The sequence below is a fragment of the Xenopus laevis genome, chromosome 2L (assembly GCF_017654675.1).
Source record: "Xenopus laevis strain J_2021 chromosome 2L, Xenopus_laevis_v10.1, whole genome shotgun sequence".
Taxonomy (NCBI): Eukaryota; Metazoa; Chordata; class Amphibia; order Anura; family Pipidae; genus Xenopus; species Xenopus laevis.
Window position 1 is genome coordinate 141,088,709 of NC_054373.1, and position 17,851 is coordinate 141,106,559.

Below are 17,851 nucleotides of genomic sequence, written 5' to 3' on the forward strand. Positions count from 1 at the left end.
GTCTACTCTACTGTGAAAGAATAATCTGGAATTCTTTACAAGGTATACCATAGTGTGAAATGCAAAGAACCTGCTTTACGAAATGTTATAAACAGAGGCATTATTATAATTATTAAAACAACAAGGGTCAAATGTTAAAAATATCACATATGTTCAAGTTTAATTATGTCTTTTTTTATGTCAAAATGATTTCATTACAGCACATATGAAACATTAAGAAAAATAACTGCATTGATTTAATTTATAATATTGCTCAAAAATATACAATGCACTTTCCCTCCGTAAATGAATCATCTGAACATTTTGAAAATGAGAAACACCAAGAGATTTAGCAGATGGAAAAGAGAAGACATGTTGTACATTCAAAGTTTATGTTTCAATCTTAAATTCAATTCAATAGTCTAATGGATTTTTGAACAAATATAGCTGTAATATTACAATTAACCATTTATCCAATTGATCAGATGCGCAACCTTTAATTTTCCTTTGCTATAAAGTTGCAAGAGGCTTATTGTATAGTTACACATAATTTTACCTCCAAGTGCTATGGGCTAAGATTTCACATGCCTTAAAGGGAACATTTACTGGAAAATAGTATAAGCTGACATTCAATTTATTTTCATACAGGTATGCCAGAAAACATATAGGAATAAGATATTCTGCTCAAGGAGCCTTCGTTATCTGCATATTTAGTCCTGTGAGCTACCATATTCTTTCTCATCAGATAAATCTTTTAAATCTCATCAACAGACACCTATAAAACGGGCAAAATAAACCTATAATATGGGAGAATACTTGCTTCTCTGTACTAGAATGGGTTTAGGAAGTATATGATCATTTGGAATTCCATAGGACCTGTTTACTAACCTGCAATGCCATCCATTTGGTTCCTTAGCTTTGCTTTTACCATGTAAATAATTGTAAAAAAAATATTTGCAAAATATGTGAAAAATAGTATATTTGTCTATGGTGGTAGGTTTGAGCATGTGACATTTAGTTTAAAAGTTAGCTGCTAATTTCACTTTTACAGGTCTTTTTACAATAGTAAACGTGCAATCAAATTCCTTCCTCAGAAATTGTCAAACCAATCATATGGAGAAAATGCTCAATGAAAAAAAGATCATTGCTACAAAGGGATTTTCACCAAATGTTATGCCGATTTGACCATTAATAAACAGACTGAATGATGTTGAACTATGCCTGATATCTCAGGAGGAAACTGAACTCTTCTCCACAAAATATCATGCACATTTGTGTGTTCTCAATGTTCAAAATAAAATACATAGGGATTTCCACATTGTCATATACTCTCTAGATCCACATTTCCTTTTAATTTTGTTGCTAATTATGTGATAAGGCAAGCGACCAAAAGGGCCCATTAACCTAGACCCACTTTATACCTACTTTATAACTGTGTTTACCTGTACAAAGGTATCTTAATATCTTTATGGGTAGCTTTTTATAATAATGATAATATTTATAGTGTCCCTTAGAAGTGGCATACCAAAATGTGGCCTACTGAGGTACCCTCTATTGTACATTATCCTATGACAGCGGTCCTGCGCTGTCGGGTGAAGAAATACCACCCAGTGCTTCAAATTGTTATCTCAGCATGGGCATGAGTTTCTTTCTTCCAGCACCAATTGTATTCATGTGTTCCTTTTAAAGTGCTTGTTGACAGTAAAACAATTGAGTGTTTTGTAGTAAGACATCTACATGCCTTAACCATAACATCAACCTGACTGGCTTGTTTGCAGCCTCTTTTAAAATAAATATACCACTGATGATAATGCTGTTTTCTATATTTACATCAATCTTTACCCTGTTTTCCGTAAAAACAAAAACAAATGAGTATGCTTATATATTAGATGTCCCTTATTACGCACACTTTTTTATTTTTAAACTATTTTTCTTACACTCCCTGACCATTGCCCTTTCAGTGTATGTAACATATTTGTTGTCATTTTCTACATGTGCCACAGTCACAAACAACTAACATTTTCATTTAGTGGTGCCACACCAGTCTTAGAAGCTTTATCTAAAGGTTGTAACCCAATAGTAACCAATGAATAGTCATTGGTCTTCATTTTGCCTTTCTTTAAGCTTTTCATCTGTGCAAGCTGGAGCTGACTTGAGTTGTAGGCCAATGCCGGGATGGTGTTCACTAAGATTAACTGTAAAGGCTTCTTTTCCTCCCTGTAGCGACACTGAATGTAGCGTGAAAACGCAGAGCGATAGGTTTGGTTGAAAAGTGTATACACCAGTGGGTTAACGGCTGAAGACAAGTAGCCAATCCAAACAAAAACCTTCAGCAGTTCCCCAATTATATGCTCATTGCAAGATTCCTTGCAAAACACGGCCATCACATTAGTGATGAAAAATGGACACCACATAATGACAAAAAGACAAAAGACAATTCCTAGGACCTTAGAGGCTTTTTGTTCATTACTGATAGACTGCATAGTTTTTCTCCCATAAGGAGCAAGTTCCTTTTGCAAAGAGCGCTGGAATAATTTTTCTGAGGAAATTGAGCTTTGAGGGAGGAAGCTAAACAAAGCCAGTTTGCTCTTAGCTCCAAGGTTGTTAATACACAAAGTAGCTTCTTTCTGGAGTGATTTTATTGTTAGAAAGTATGTGATCACCATGATGATTAAAGGTATAAAAAATGCCACAAAGGAGCCAATGATGATGAAATTTTCATCTGACAAGGAACAGTTTTCTTGGTCAAATACTTTACTGTCATCTTGTAGGCCAAACACAGGCACCGGCATTGAAATACCTGCAATAGATGAAAAAAAAAATATGTAGAACTGTTGTTTTTAAACTTGTGCAAATAATTTACATGGGGAGAGCAAACTAAAAGCATAGGGGTAGGCTGATCACATTTGACATTTTGACATTGCAATGAGTAGAAGAAGAATCCCTCCCTCCAACCTTGGGCCCTCCAATAGCCTCCCACCAGTTAGAGTTGATCTTGGAGGATCAAAGTGCCAAAAGATGGTGTCTGCCATCTCGCTGAGCAACTCCACTTCTGATATTAACAGTTACTGGGGAGAGATAGGCTGTTGGAGGGAGCCTGGGGTGGGAGGGTTTTGTTCTTAAAGTTTTTTTTAACTAGCAATAATGTTATTGTGTAGCATGTGGAAGTATGGGGCTTCTACTAGAAGGAAATAAAAGATATGAGCTTTGACTGGGTAAGGAGGGAATATATATCTCAATTTGATGGTGTATTTTCTTGGGTAATATGATGCTACTGCTTAAGTGAGGGTTGCTGTATTTGAAAACTATGCTTTGACTCTGTCCTTGTCATTTTCTCTTATGGTAAATTTGGATTTGCTTTTTTACATGATATCATTAGAATAAGAACATTCAGAATATCTAGCAAACAGTATATGAGATGGTTAGGTATACATACTTATGTTATCATTACACAAGCCAACAGACATTGCAGGAATTAACCTGTCATGCAACAAATATGTTGCATGCCTATTGCCCACTGCCCCATCAATACAGTGGTCTGCACACATAATTTAATACAGAAAGACCAGCAATACATGTCCTATGGCACGGTGTAAAAGCATTCTTAAAGAAAAAGCACTTTATATTAAATGTGAATGTATATTATATTTCCACTTCAGCTGGAGAGTCTGGTGTTATTTTTTAGTATTAACACCCCACATTTAGCCATGACAATAAAAAGGAGCCTGCAATCTAACAACAAGTTTCTAATTTCTCAGACACAGACCAACATATTTTTGGTTTTTTGTAAGTGGGAAATCTGAAACCAAATTTCATTAAATGAAATTAATTAGCAAAAACAAATTAAGCTAATTGAATTATTGTGCTAAGTAAGTTATATTCCTCAATGTCATGCACACTTTGCCATGAATAATAATTAACATCAATGCATAAGTAGAAAATATATCTTTTTAATGACTTTCTCTATCAATAGCCTATAATAAATATTAAACCAGGGCTTTATTCAACATCTAAAAGCTGATGAGTTCATGTAGAAGTCAATGGGAGCTATATTTGCAAAATTCAAGCTATTTTTTAATTCAAGTTTTGAGATGAATTTGAAATTTGTCAAAATACATTTTCAAAATAAAGTATTGAATTTGATTTTGATACAGAGGAGAACAAATCTTGTGAAACAGTTGGTAACAAAGTCTTATGCAATTTTATGTCATCAAATTTATATAATTTATAGATATATACAATGATCAAAATAGCTTAAAGGGAAATCATAAAAAGAGGTGATTATTTTTGTTTAAGTTTTATTTTTGCATATATATATATATATATATATAGATTTGTTCATAAGGATCCGCACACCAATGTTTTTCATCAAAATAAGTGTTTTATTCGGTACATAGATCCGCCGTTTCGGCCCACATATATATATATATATATATATAGATAATAGATAGATAATTTGTTTCAGGGTTTTCCTCTGGGAGATATATACACCACTTGTTAGTTAGCAAGTCTCAAAGGCAACTTTGTTTATTTTGTGAGAAACAGAAATGGAAGTGAAAATTGAAAGAAATTTGAATTGAAGCACCTGGGGATAAAAAAGCTATTTTTATCAGCCCATGTAAGGGAATGCTTCTCGGTAACTTATAATATCGGTAACTTATAATATCCTTATATTTTACAAAAGGGGGGAACTTTATTCACTATATAATGACTTGGAACCTCAAGAAAAATATAATGGTATGTGTTATATACAATGTGTTTGTATCTCTTCAACACCCTCAATTCCTTATAAAAATAGCTAAAGTAACTATAATCGTGCAGTTATAAAGTAACACCAAATCTGCATAGAAATTTTAGGGGGCAAATTCACTAAGCAGTGAAAATGCGCTAGCGATGCCTTCGCCGCACTTCGCCAGGCGAATTTTCGACAGGGCGCTGCTAATTCACTAAAATCCGAAGTTGCGCTCAGGGAGGCATACGGTAGCGAATTTGCGCAAGCGTTAATTCGTCATGCAAAGCGAATTTACGCTAGCGATGCCTAATTTGCATACAACGCCAAGTTAAACTTGAATGGACGTATATGTAGCAGCAAATACATTACATTACACTACACAAGCCTGGGAAACCTTCTTAAAATAAAATAGAGTTGTTATTTTGCCCTACACATGTGCCCACTGTATAGTTTAGGTGCCATATGTTAGGAAATGTAGGGGGGAAGGAGGGTACCCCCCAAAAAAATGACGATCTTTTTCAGCCTATCATCCTTAAAAAAGGAAAAAAACGCCAGCGTTTATTGGGACTTAGAAAAAATTTCAACTATTTTTGAAGCAATCCCTATCTACTCTATTGCACTTCACCTGGTCTGAGGTGGCGAAGGCAAGTCTGGCGCAAGAGGTAACGTTCAGTAAAATGCGCAAGTTAGTGAATTAGCGTAGTTACATTGACCCTTCGCCAAAGCGCAACTTCGCCTGGTGTAAAGGTGCGAAGTAGAGCTAGAGTAGGTCCACTTCGCTAGCGAATTTACGTCAGCGCCCGTTAGTAAATTGGCGAAGTAACGAAATGAAATGACGCTGGCGAATTTACGCTAACGTTAGGCGCTTAGCGCTTTTAGTGAATTTGCCCCCTGGTCTCTTATATAATTAAATACACCAAAACAATCCAGGCAAGAACTACAATTTGTAGCATAGATAACACATTTTTATTATTATTATTATTATTCACTATTATTTTTTACTCTAGTTGAAATAACATTAAAGACAGAGCAAAATTATCAGTTTTTCATATTGTATGATTGGAGCCTTTACAAATAACAGGTAAAACATTTCCACATTTGCATATTGCTGACATTTTACCAAGAAACAAGGTTAGTAATTAAAACAGGACTTCCCAATTAATTTTTGAGGACTTTAACTGGACAGGTATTTAAATTATTTTCAGCTAAGAAGTGGGTCAGACAAGATAACTGATTAATTAACTATATACTATTTATACTTAAATAGATGTGGATTTAAATTTTGGCCTATTAGGACACTTGAAATTTGAATCAGCCCTAATTCATAGAGATCAATAAAGGCAGAGATCATAGAGTCAGAATAGAATAATAATAGAATAGCATAATATACTTATTTTGATTAAAGGGATCTAGGTCTGCTAAAGAAAGGCCAAGCTGGCATGGATGTGCTATGGTTAGCAGGAATCCAGCATGGCAGTGCTGGGTTCCTGAGTTTCATTCCAACGAAGGCACGATCTGCAGGGACTTAGCATGTTCTCCTCATGTCTGTGTTTTCTCCAGATGTTCAGGTTTTCTCAAACCATCCAAAACAAACCGGGAGCTTAACTGACTACTAATGAAACAGATGCCAGTGTGCATTTGTTCATGTGATAAGACATTAACCCCCAATTTGTAATAAAAGCCAAATTTGCCAAGTAGCAGTTACCCATAGCAACCAATAAGATGTTTGTTCTTTTAAATTAGAGACCAGTAAATTGTTCATGCTGATTAGTTGCTGTGGGTTACTGCTTCTGGGCAAATGTATGCCTTTTATTACATAGCCCTAGATTTTAAGCTCTACCAGAGTGGGAATATTGAACAAACTCTGTAAATCACTATATAAATAAAACATAAAAATAATATTTTGGAGATGGTAAAAATATACAAAACAGTGATATGGCTGAATAAAGAATGTCAGATTCAGTGTTCGTGGCAATTTTGTTTCAATCCTATATGTGTTAATATTGATGTGACTGATGGAGTGGGCTCTATCCATCATTCAGCCTAGTGGACGGCTTTCAATGATGACCCATGATCCTCTATTTTAAATGGATTTCAATAATCAAATATAACTGGGAATAAATAAAAATTCCTAGTTGAAAACTTCAGAAAAATAACAATTCATGATTTACCTGATTTCCATAATTATCTTTATTTCACCAAATGCCCTTTTTCTAGCTTTTTTCCTACTGATTTCTCACAGTTCATCATTCTTGTGAATGCTGAGCCTTTTGCACAACCCTTTGACATAAACAGGCTATTGCGTCTGAATGTGTTTGTTTTAATAGCCTAGCCAACATGAAAGTAATAATAAATAAATCCTTAGGAAAATAGGCGACTTTGCTAGAAGCAATCAGGTAACCGCCAAAAAAAGGCATAAAGTATATACTGAAGCCAGGGCCATTTGGTCACTTTAAGCATAATATGTTCCATACTGATACTGCCAGCTCCTCTTAAATGTGAAATAAACTAAATTAAAATAAACATAGCTATAAATGCTGTATTCTATGTACTGAACTCAATATAACGACCTAGAGGTTTAGCAGCCTTAAACCAGTAATGATACAGGCCTTTAAATTTGTCCACAGGAGAAACCTTTCTTGGATCTTGATAAAAGCATATTTTAAATGTCAGTGGCAACACACATGTTCAGTGTGTTTAGCGCAGCTGTCTGAGTTTCTAAGCTTGGACATTGTAGTTAATCATCAAGCAGAAAATGAAGTTTGTATGAAATAAAAGCTGATGCTGCAGAGCTGATATTGGCATGGTATCCCCTATCTGCAAACCCGTTATCCAGAAACTGCCAAATTACAGGAAGAAAGGTTCAGACTGGGCCAGTGGGACACCAGGAAAAAATCTAGGGGGCCCTAGCCCAGAGGTAATCCCCACAGCATCTTGAACAATACCCTGAACACCCCGGCCGCTGAAAGAAATTGGTAGGTACATCAGCTATAAGTAATCATTCTGGACACTCACAAAGATGAGAAGCATTTAAATTAGATTTTTTAAATTTCAGATCACAATTTTTTAATGGGTTTGAAAGTTTGAAAAGGGCAATTAAAAAAGGTCAACAGCTAAAAGCTGAAGGGCTTTTGTATAAGTTAATGTGAGGTTTATTTTCAGACCGAGGAAAAACTGCAATCAAGTTCAAAATTCAAAATTCCTCAAGGCTCTGTTCTGGGCCCTTAATATTTTCTACATATACTTCCTTTCTTTGCAAACGAATCAATTTATATGGTTTCCAATACCACCTCTGCTGACGATACTCAACCCAGAGCTCTTAACTCCAGTCTCATCAAGCCTGTCTGCTATCTCTGCTTAGATGTCACAACGCTATCATAAAGGAACAGTAACATCAAAAAATTTAAGTGTTTTTAAGTAATACAAATATAATGCAGTGTTGCCCTGCACTGGTAAAACTGCTGTGTTTGCTTCAGAATCACTACTATTGTTTATATAAATAAGCTGCTGTGTAGCAATGGGGGCAGCCATTCAAAGGAGAAAAGGCTCAGGTTACAGAGCAGATAGCAGATAAACTCTGTAGAACATAATGGTATTGTCTGTTATCCACTATTTAACCTGTGCCATATAGCCTTTTTTTTTTAATTTCCACCATTGCTACACAGCAGCTTGTTTATATGAACTATAGTAGTGTTTCTGAAGCAAACAGGTCAGTTTTACTAGTGCAGGGCAACAGTACATGATATTTTGATTACTTTAAAACACTTTCATATTTTCATTTTTGGTGTTACTGTTCCTTTAAATGAAACCTCTCTAAAACTGAAAACTGAAACAGTTCTCTTTCTCCCAGCTAACACCCATAACATCCCTTATCTGTCATATTTAACAATTCCACTATCACCCTGTCTCCCAAGGCCTGGTGCCTTGGGGTTATCTTAGATTCTGCCCTGTCCTTCACTCCTCACATCCAGTCACTGATTAACTCATGTCACTTTCACCTAAGGAACATATCCAAATTAAGATCATTAATCACCCAATCGGCCAATTTCTTATTCACTCTCTTATCATATCGCATATAATTGGCCATCCGTGACAGAGACTGTCACTTGCTTCAGTCCATAATGAATAATGCTGCCAGGTTTATGCCACTCTGTCAATCCCTGCACTGGCTTCCGCTACCTTTCACAATAATTTTTTTACAATACTCTTTGTATTTGTTTGTTTTTTTATTTGTTATTTTTCCTTATAGGAAGCAAATCCACCCTACTGGTTTTATTTAATGTTTAAATAATTTTCTAGTAGACGTAAGGTATGAAGATCCAATTTACGGAAAGATCCATTATCCAGAACACCCCAGGTTCTGAACATGCTGGATAACAGGTCCCATACCTGTACCACTGTGCACCAAGTCGAGAATCCTGGCAGAAACCCATGGCCAGTTCCCTCTTGCCAGAGCTGCCTTTAGGGTAATGCAAATAGCATTCTGGATAACAGGTTCCATACATGTATATGCAATATCTTACATGTATATGCAAAAGCTTGTGCTTACTTCTGATCTTGCCCATTAACCACACCGTGGGGCACATTTACTAAAGAGAGAATATTGTTTTTCTGACAAATTTTCGTTAAAAATACAATTTGCAACATCGCCTATTTACCAAAAGACGAGCAATACACTTAGCTAGCAAATTACCTTGTCACTAGTGAACTTTTAATGCGGTGTGCCGGGCAAAATTTTGCTCAGACAAGCAATCATAAATCCACTAATTTATCAATTTTGACCATTTTGGTTTGTTACTAGGGATGCACCAAATCCACTCTTTTTCGGATTCGACCGAAAAAGGGAAATTGCGTGATTTTTTGTCACAAAACAAGGAAGTAAAATTTTTTTCCCTTTCCCACCCCCAATTTGCATATGCAAATTAGGATTTGGAATTCGGCCAAATCTTTCGCGAAGGATTTGGGAGTTTGGTCGAATCCAAAATAGTGGATTTGGTGCATCCCTAATAACAAACCAAAATGTTCACATTGGTTTCTGCCAGGCTTCTCAACTTGGTGCACAGTGGTACAGTTATGGGACCTGTTATCCAGCATGTTCAGAACCTGGAGCGTTCTGGAAAATGGATCTTTCCGTAAATTGGATCTTCATACCTTACGTCTACTAGAAAATTATTTAAACATTAAATAAACCCAATAGGGTGGATTTGCTTCCTATAAGGAAAAATAATAAATAAAAAATCGAACAAATACAAAAAGTATCCTAATCAAATTAGGATTTGGTTTGGCCGGGCAGAAGGATATGGCTGAATCCGAATCCTGCTGAAAAAGGCCGAATCCTGTGGAATCCCAAACCGAATCCTGGATTCGGTGCATCCCTATTTGTTACCCTTTTCACAAAAATCTATTTTGCCAGGTTCTGACTGGCAAATTAATTAAATGAAGCTACATCCTCAACATTATGTTTTCAGTGACATAATCTCCTGTATTCCAAAGAAGTCATAAGCAAAAGTCAAATCTTTGCAGTTTTTTCATACTGACGTTATGTTTACAAGTTTTTTTTAACATTTGAAGCTCATGCCATATTTGTTTTAGGGTGGGCTCATGACCTTTATATACCAACTGAATTTAAATTGACTTAAGCATAAGTTAACAAAGTTTTGTTGGAAGGAAGTAACACTAGAGAAAATTTATTATGAAATTTTCACGCTAACAAATGATCGCTGATGAAAGCACGCCAGCGTTCTCTTGTAGAGATGTAATTGCGCATTTTGATTAATATGCGTATTCGTCACAAAATAACGTCTGACGTAGTTGCACAAACTCTGGCGGAGACTTCCAAGCGAAAATTTGCCTTTTAAGTAAATTGCCTTGTGTCTCAACCCCTTCTCCTCTTTGTATTGTAAGCTCTTTTGGTCAGGGACCGCTTCACCTTTTGTATTGGTTACTGGTTGATATGTATGTAAGTAATGTATGTTCTTTGTTTAAACCGATTTATTGTACAGGGCTGCAGAATATGTTGGTGCTCTAACATTGCACGTTAATTAATAATAATAATAATGTATTCTTATAACGTACATGCTCATAAAGAATTCATGCACTTTTTTGTTCCTCTAAGATCTCAGAGATTTTCCTGCATGCAATAAAACAAAGCCATTTAAGGCATTTTTATACTGTAACTGTACATATAAGGCAGAGATGCAGTAGATGAAATTGTTAGATGGCAGGCATGTTGTTTTTCAATTTTTCAAAGAAATGGAGAAATGGCATGTTTAAAATTCACACTATAAAATAGTACTATTGATATTTTGCTTTGCTAAAACTGAAATTTTGCGCTGCAATTTTAGGTTATAAAGATCCTACTTTGGATACTTGGAAATCAGTATTAAATAAAACAGTACAGTATTTTTAAACTCAAACTTTTGACTAGGAATTATAGTATCATTGCATGTGTGCATCACTGGGGGCAATCAGTTTTTGAAGCTAATGATTAAACAAAATGATTTAACTGCCAGCCATTTGTTGTAGTAGTGTTTGAAATTAACAATTTAATTAACTTCTCTAATAGGAGTCAGAGTTAAAAATAGAATCCACCACTGCCTGTGGTCATGACTGCTCCTTTTCAGTAGCACCACTGCTGCTGCTGCTGCTTCTACAGCCTGTAAGAACATAGCAAACATGAACATTTTACCATTTAATTTATATAATATCATCTTTACTTGTTGGCCTCTCTTAGAAAATGTTATAGTTCCTTTGGAAAAATCTGTTTATAGATATAGTGATATATAACAATGAGATATATTTCAAATGGTAGAAATTAAGGGGCAGATTTATCAAGGGTCGAATTTCGAAGTGTAAAAATACGACCATCGAATTGAATCCTATGAAATTCAAATTCGTAGGATTTTTAGCATCGTACAATCGTATTCCGATCGTACTTCGAATCGTACGATTTGAACTATTTTATCGTACGATTTTCCTTCGAATGCCAAAAACTTAGAAAATTGCTCTGGAAGGTCCCCATAGGCTAACATAGCACTTCGGCAGGTTTAAGTTGGCGAAGTATTGAAGTAGAAGTTTTTTTTAAAGAGACAGTACTTTGACTATCGAATGGTCGAATATTCAAACGATTTTTACTTTGATTCGAAGTCTAAGTAAATTTGAAGTCATAGTATCCTATTCGATGGTCGAAGTATCCAAAAAATTACTTCGAAATTCAAACTTTTTGTACTTCGAAAATTCACTCGAACTTAGTAAATCTGCCCCTTAAAGTACAAAAGTAAATATACTACAAGTATGGGATCTGTTATCCTGAAACCCATTATCCAGATCCGAATCTCCCATAGACTCCATTTTATCTATTGAGTAAATTCAAAGTCATAGTATCCTATTCGATGGTCAAAGTATCCAAAAAATTGCTTTAAATTCGAACTTTTTGTACTTCGAAAATTCACTCGAACTCAGTAAATCTGCCCCTTAAAGTACAAAAGTAAATATACTACAAGTATGGGATCGTTATCCTGAAACCCATTATCCAGATCCGAATCTCCCATAGACTCCATTTTATCTATTGAGTCTATTTAATGTTTTCATAATTTTCTAGTAGACTTAAGGTATGAAGATCCAAATTACAGAAAGATCCATTATCGTGGTCCCAAACATTCTGGATAACAGGTCCCATACCTGAAACCCATGGCCAGTTCCCTCTTGCCAGAGCTGCCTTTAGGGTCATGTAAATAGGGGGCGCCTTTGCTAGACAAAATGGTGACTTTAATGATTTATTAAATTGTCTTTCTGAAAATAAGGCTTTATTTTCTCCAGTCTTAACATTTAACCCATGTTCAGCTTTCTCTTTATGGTTCCCCAAACTGTGGGGCTTATTTTTTTAATGCAATATGGTACAGAGTGGTTACGTTTGTTCCAGCACAGAAAGCAATTTTCATAATCCTTTTCCCCACATTCGATATGCATCAGGGAATCAGCATTCTGATAGGTGAGCAGCCCATGGCACATAAAGGCATACCACTGGTTGAAGCAGTACAAGCCATTCTGATGAATTGACATCGGTATCAAACTTGATAAGTGCATCAGTTTTAAGCCTTCCTGATGGTCAGGGAAGTGATGTTAAATGGAAAAAATATTGAACTGCTCAAAATGTTTTTAGATTCCCCAGTTTGATTTCATAAATTTCTGTGCATCTTGGCAAGGTTGGGCACAACCTGAAATACACATGGGGCAGATTTATCAAAATGTGAGATTCGCATTTACCATGGAAAATAATCGCCCACTTTCTATTCATTCCTAGATATTGTTGAACCACAAAAATTCCAAAACCTCATGCTTTGCACAATTTGAAAAATAGCACGGAATAACAGCTCGGTATATCTGTGACCTAGATAAACTTTTCTTAACTAATAACTGGTTTGAAACAGTACATACTTTAGCTATTCATTAATTTTAAGAGACAACAGATAATTTAGCTCAAAGATCCATCTGGCTTCTTTCTGCAATGAAAGCCAAGCCACGTCATGTTCTATAAGAGACTCTCTTTCCCAAACATTGTCAAGTTTTTATGGATCCCATATGGTAGGTGTTCAGTTATAAAGTTATTTTGTTTTCATGTTCTGTATTCAATGTTCTAAGCATGCTGCAAAACTTTCGTAGACAACATTATTACAATATCACATCACAATAATTAATAGAAAATAAAGGGATAGCATTGCTCTTACAAATTAATGTAGCTGTAGTGGATGTTTAAAAACTCTAACAAATTTTTTTATAACTTTTTTCAGTTTTCTATATTTTTCACAATTTATTTTTGTGTTCCTCAGCCTACACATGCTGTGAATCAGTAACAGATTTGACTAAACTGGCTGAATGCAATAGTTCCCATAATACAATTCACACCTATAAATTTCCATGCATATGGATTGAGGCAAACTTGGTGATATCATTCCCTTAGATTTAGAAAATTTTCTTCAATTTTATGCAGGGGGAAACACCTCCAGAGAGCTTTATAAAAGCAATGTATTGATAGTACCAGAAAGTGTTTCAATGTAAACCTAATATTGTCTGTAAATCAAAGTGATATGCTTACTACGCTTAGTTTCCTAAGCATTTAGCTCTGGGAGGCACGAAAGGCGTAGGGCCACAGAGAGATATTGATCTTTTAATGCAAGAAATACTTGTTTATGCTAATTTTTGCAGCTCTTGTGGAGTTTTTAGGTGCCTGGATGCTCCTTGTTATTTGCTGCTAGTTATCTGCTCCTCAAGCTGAGAGTCCTGGACCACATGTTGTGTTTCACATAATGGGACAGATTCAATTCAGTGAGAAAAAGGTTTACCACGTGAAAAAACTCATGGATTAGATTCAATTTGAGATGCAATTCAATAAAAAGAACTTATATTACGGTTTATCACGTGAAAACCGTGAAGTCTAAGGGAAAAAACTGTAACTGAATTAGGAGAAAAGTTTTTTATCCTTGAATTGAATCTTATCCATGAGTTTTCACGTGATAAACCAAGAGATAACTTTTTCTCACTGAACTGAATCTGGCCCCAATTTCTCTTGTGCTCCTGTTTGTTGTTTTCTTATCGGAAACCTACAAATCACCCCATCCCTTATCAGCCAAATTGTGTTAAAAATTAATAAGCCAAGATTCTTCCAATTCTTTGCAATCCATGTGAAAATCTGTACTCATCTCTTAAGCTCTAGTCTAACAGGCTATTGGACATAATCACTTCCTAAAAAGGTTCAGCTGTAAACTTTTTATGTGTTAAAATGAATGATGCCAGCAGGCGTATATCATCAAAATAAACAAAAATCTCGCTGAAACAGCTAATGCAGGTTTTCTATAACAAAAAAGAGGAATGCAGCAGGTTTTTCAGAATATTCACTGAGACACATTGTTCTAAATATAGATGTACAACTTAACTGACATAATTATACTTTCAGATATCGGCAAACAGTAAATCTCTGGAGCTGCTTGCAAAGTCTCAGATGCATATTGGATTTGTGGGAAGTGTCACTGAAGAAAGAAGGAAGTGACTTTTAGAAATTAAAAGTACCGCAAAAAATAAGATGATGTCTAAAACATCAACTTAAAGCTTCCCTTCTGCAAATCGAGCTGGGAAAAAAAGATAAGCAGCCTGAAAAATGTAATAAAAAGGACAGTCCTTGGTTATAATTATATAACTTTGTACATGTTGTATAACCAAAGATATGCTATGTATGGATATGAATCACTGATTTATACTGAATGTAAACTTATGTACGAAATGTTATGTAACCTTTCATATTAATATCTAGCATGACTAAGTGCATTTAAAAAACAAAACAAAAGAAGCTTGAAAATTAATAAAATGTATTGAAAGAAAAAAAAAAGGATAGCCCTTTAGGCTCTTTTATTTATATTTTATTCTAAGGGTTTATATGGGTAATGTAATAAAAAGTAATGCATTTGCTCACATCTAGTAACCCATATCTGACCAAAAAATGCTAAACCGCTGAATGGTTGCTATGGTTACTCAACAAGTAGCAAACTTGAGGCCATTTATTACATTATCCCTTATGTGTCTGTATACGTGTGGGTTTAAAAAATATAGTGTATTGGCTCCTCAAGTTCTTATATAGTTAAAGATCGTATTGACCACAACTTTCACCACAACCTGTGTTTTCATTAATACATAAATTAACAAAGGTTATAGGCAATCCCTCCTAGTTAGTAGGAATGGTTTACCACGGAGTCCTCAGGAAACATATTTGCTCCAGGGCACTCAATGTAAAGAACTTGTAATATTTAAGCTTGCTGCTCAGTTTGAGGAGTCCCACTAAACTGGTCCCTAACTATGCCCCTATTTATTTGTAGACAGGAGGTTCAACAATGGGAAGCTTGATTGCACATTTCAAGAGAAGTTGGTGCAGGTTCAATAAATAGTATGGTTAGATTCATCTGGATACTACACCCAACTCATACTAGAATTGCAACTATAATCATCAGAGGCCATGTAAAAAATAGAGAAATTAGTCAAGATGGAATAGCTGAACTTGCCGCATGGAGACAAAGAGAATACTCCTTGGAACACACCACCATTTCTCCTTTTCACACTGAGCAGAGGTGGAAATTGTCTCCAGAAGGACTCAGAGCAAACCATTTCCCATTAGAAACTTCCTTACTTCTGTTTTTTTAACCTTGTTCTCTAAGTCTAACAATAATGAAAACACAAAGCTCTTTACAAGGTGCAATAATAATTCCATATGATCGAGAGATTACTGCAAATAACAAGATGGGGGGGTGCGCGTTAATCATTTCACATAGATGGACAGATTGACACAAGTCTGCTCACATGAATTAATTTAGAGTGGGTGGAGAGGAGACAACAGAGGTTGAATTGCTGAACTATAAATATAAACATTTACCATACTGTACTGATACCAACCCATAAGTGTTCAGAGTCTTTAGATTTTATTAATACAACAAATCATTTCAGATTAAAATCATATATAGGTATGACAGTGTTGATGTGGACGACCTATGGATATGTGGGAGAGAAGAAGAAGATTTAAGCTTATTGTCATTCAAGGGGAAGGGAATATGTGTGCACAAGGGATAATGAATTAGTAACACCACACCCTGAAGCATGAAAGGATATGTGATTAAGATATTATCGTGTGTTCACATTTTCTGACATGCTCTTTTCTTCTGTATAATGGAAGGAAATTGATATTGTGCAGTCTGAACTATCTATTCAACATATAATTTTTGCTTCTGGTCTAACAGAAAAATAAATAAAGAACCCCTAGCAAAAACAGGTGGGGTTGATTATGCAAGCCATGCTGAATACAGAGATAGTTTACATTTAACAGTTCCCCTGTCAGCTTAACTTGCGAAGACAATATGTTCCCTGTAATATTTTTTAAACAGTGGCACTGCAATTATTAGTGTAATTATTAAACAATGGTGGTGTAGCAGTATCTGAAGAAGGGGTTGTGCTGTTGTAAATTCATGTTGGTGTAATGTACCTGCCATAGTTAGTACACCTAACGCTTTCGGGATTATCTCCCTTAGGCTATGACTAAGTGGCAGATTCACTAAACTGGCGTAAATTCGCTAGTGTTACTTCACACCCTTACGCCTGGCGAATTTGCACAACGGACGTAACTACTCAAATTCACTAACACGCGCATTGTACTGAACGCTACCTTTTACGCTAGACTTCCTTCGCCACCTCAGACCAGGCGAAGCGCAATAGAGTAGATAGGAATTGCTTCAAAAAAAGTTCAAATTTTTTCTAAGTCCCAAAAACCGCTGGCGTTTTTTCTATATTATGGGTGATAGGCTGAAAAAGATCGAAATTTTTTTTGGGGCTCCCCTCCTTCCCCCCTACATTTCCTAACTCATGGCAACTTAACTATACAGTAGGCACATGTGTAGGGCAAAAAAAAATTTTTATTTGATGTTTTGAAGGTTTCCCAGGCATTTGTAGTGATTGTACATATTCCTCCATTGAAATTTGAATTTGGCGCCGTATGCAAATTAAACATCGCTAGCGTAACTTTGCTTCACTTAGCAAATTAACGCTAGAACAACTTTGCAACCTTTTGCTACCCCTGAGCGCAACTTCGGATTTCAGTGAATTTGCGGAGCACTGGCGAAGTGCGGCGAAGTTACGCCTGGCGCAACTACGAATCTTAGTGAATAAGAGAGATAATCCCGAAATGCGTTAGGTGTACTATCAGCACTGCTACAATAAAGCCTTTTTCCAGAGGTACAGTCCAATGAGTTTGCTATGTTAATACAGTATGGACACTGAGCACCTGGCTAAAGGAAGCGTGGTGAGCTGGAGCGGTCTCTTATGGTTTTGTTTATTTATAATGTACCTGCCACTAGCCTTAGACTGGGTCCCTAGGAGAACCTTTAGAGGAGGCTGAAATCCATACAAATCACCTACAGGTGTCAGACTGGGCCAGCGAGATACTGGGAAAAAACCTGGTGGCAGGGCCGGATTTACATAGTGGGCGCCCCTAGGCCCACTGCCGTTTGTCGCCCCTGTCCCCTCCCCTTTTATCATCTGGACCGGAGCAATGGGGATTGGCGCATAGGAAATTTAACAAAATGGTTGTATCTCCAGCACATTCCCACT

General features: G+C 35.9%; 1 protein-coding gene across 1 annotated transcript in view; it reads right to left on the minus strand.

Annotated features, from left to right (window-relative positions):
- Nucleotides 1-127: 127 nt before the first annotated feature.
- htr2a.L (5-hydroxytryptamine (serotonin) receptor 2A, G protein-coupled L homeolog) overlaps nt 128-17,851 on the minus strand; it is a 30,583-nt gene continuing 12,859 nt past the window's right edge. Inside the window, exon 4 of the mRNA XM_018245538.2 lies at nt 128-2,779. Coding sequence (XP_018101027.1) covers nt 1,983-2,779 — 797 coding nt within the window. The 3' untranslated portion in view covers nt 128-1,982. The remainder of the gene's footprint in view (nt 2,780-17,851) is intronic.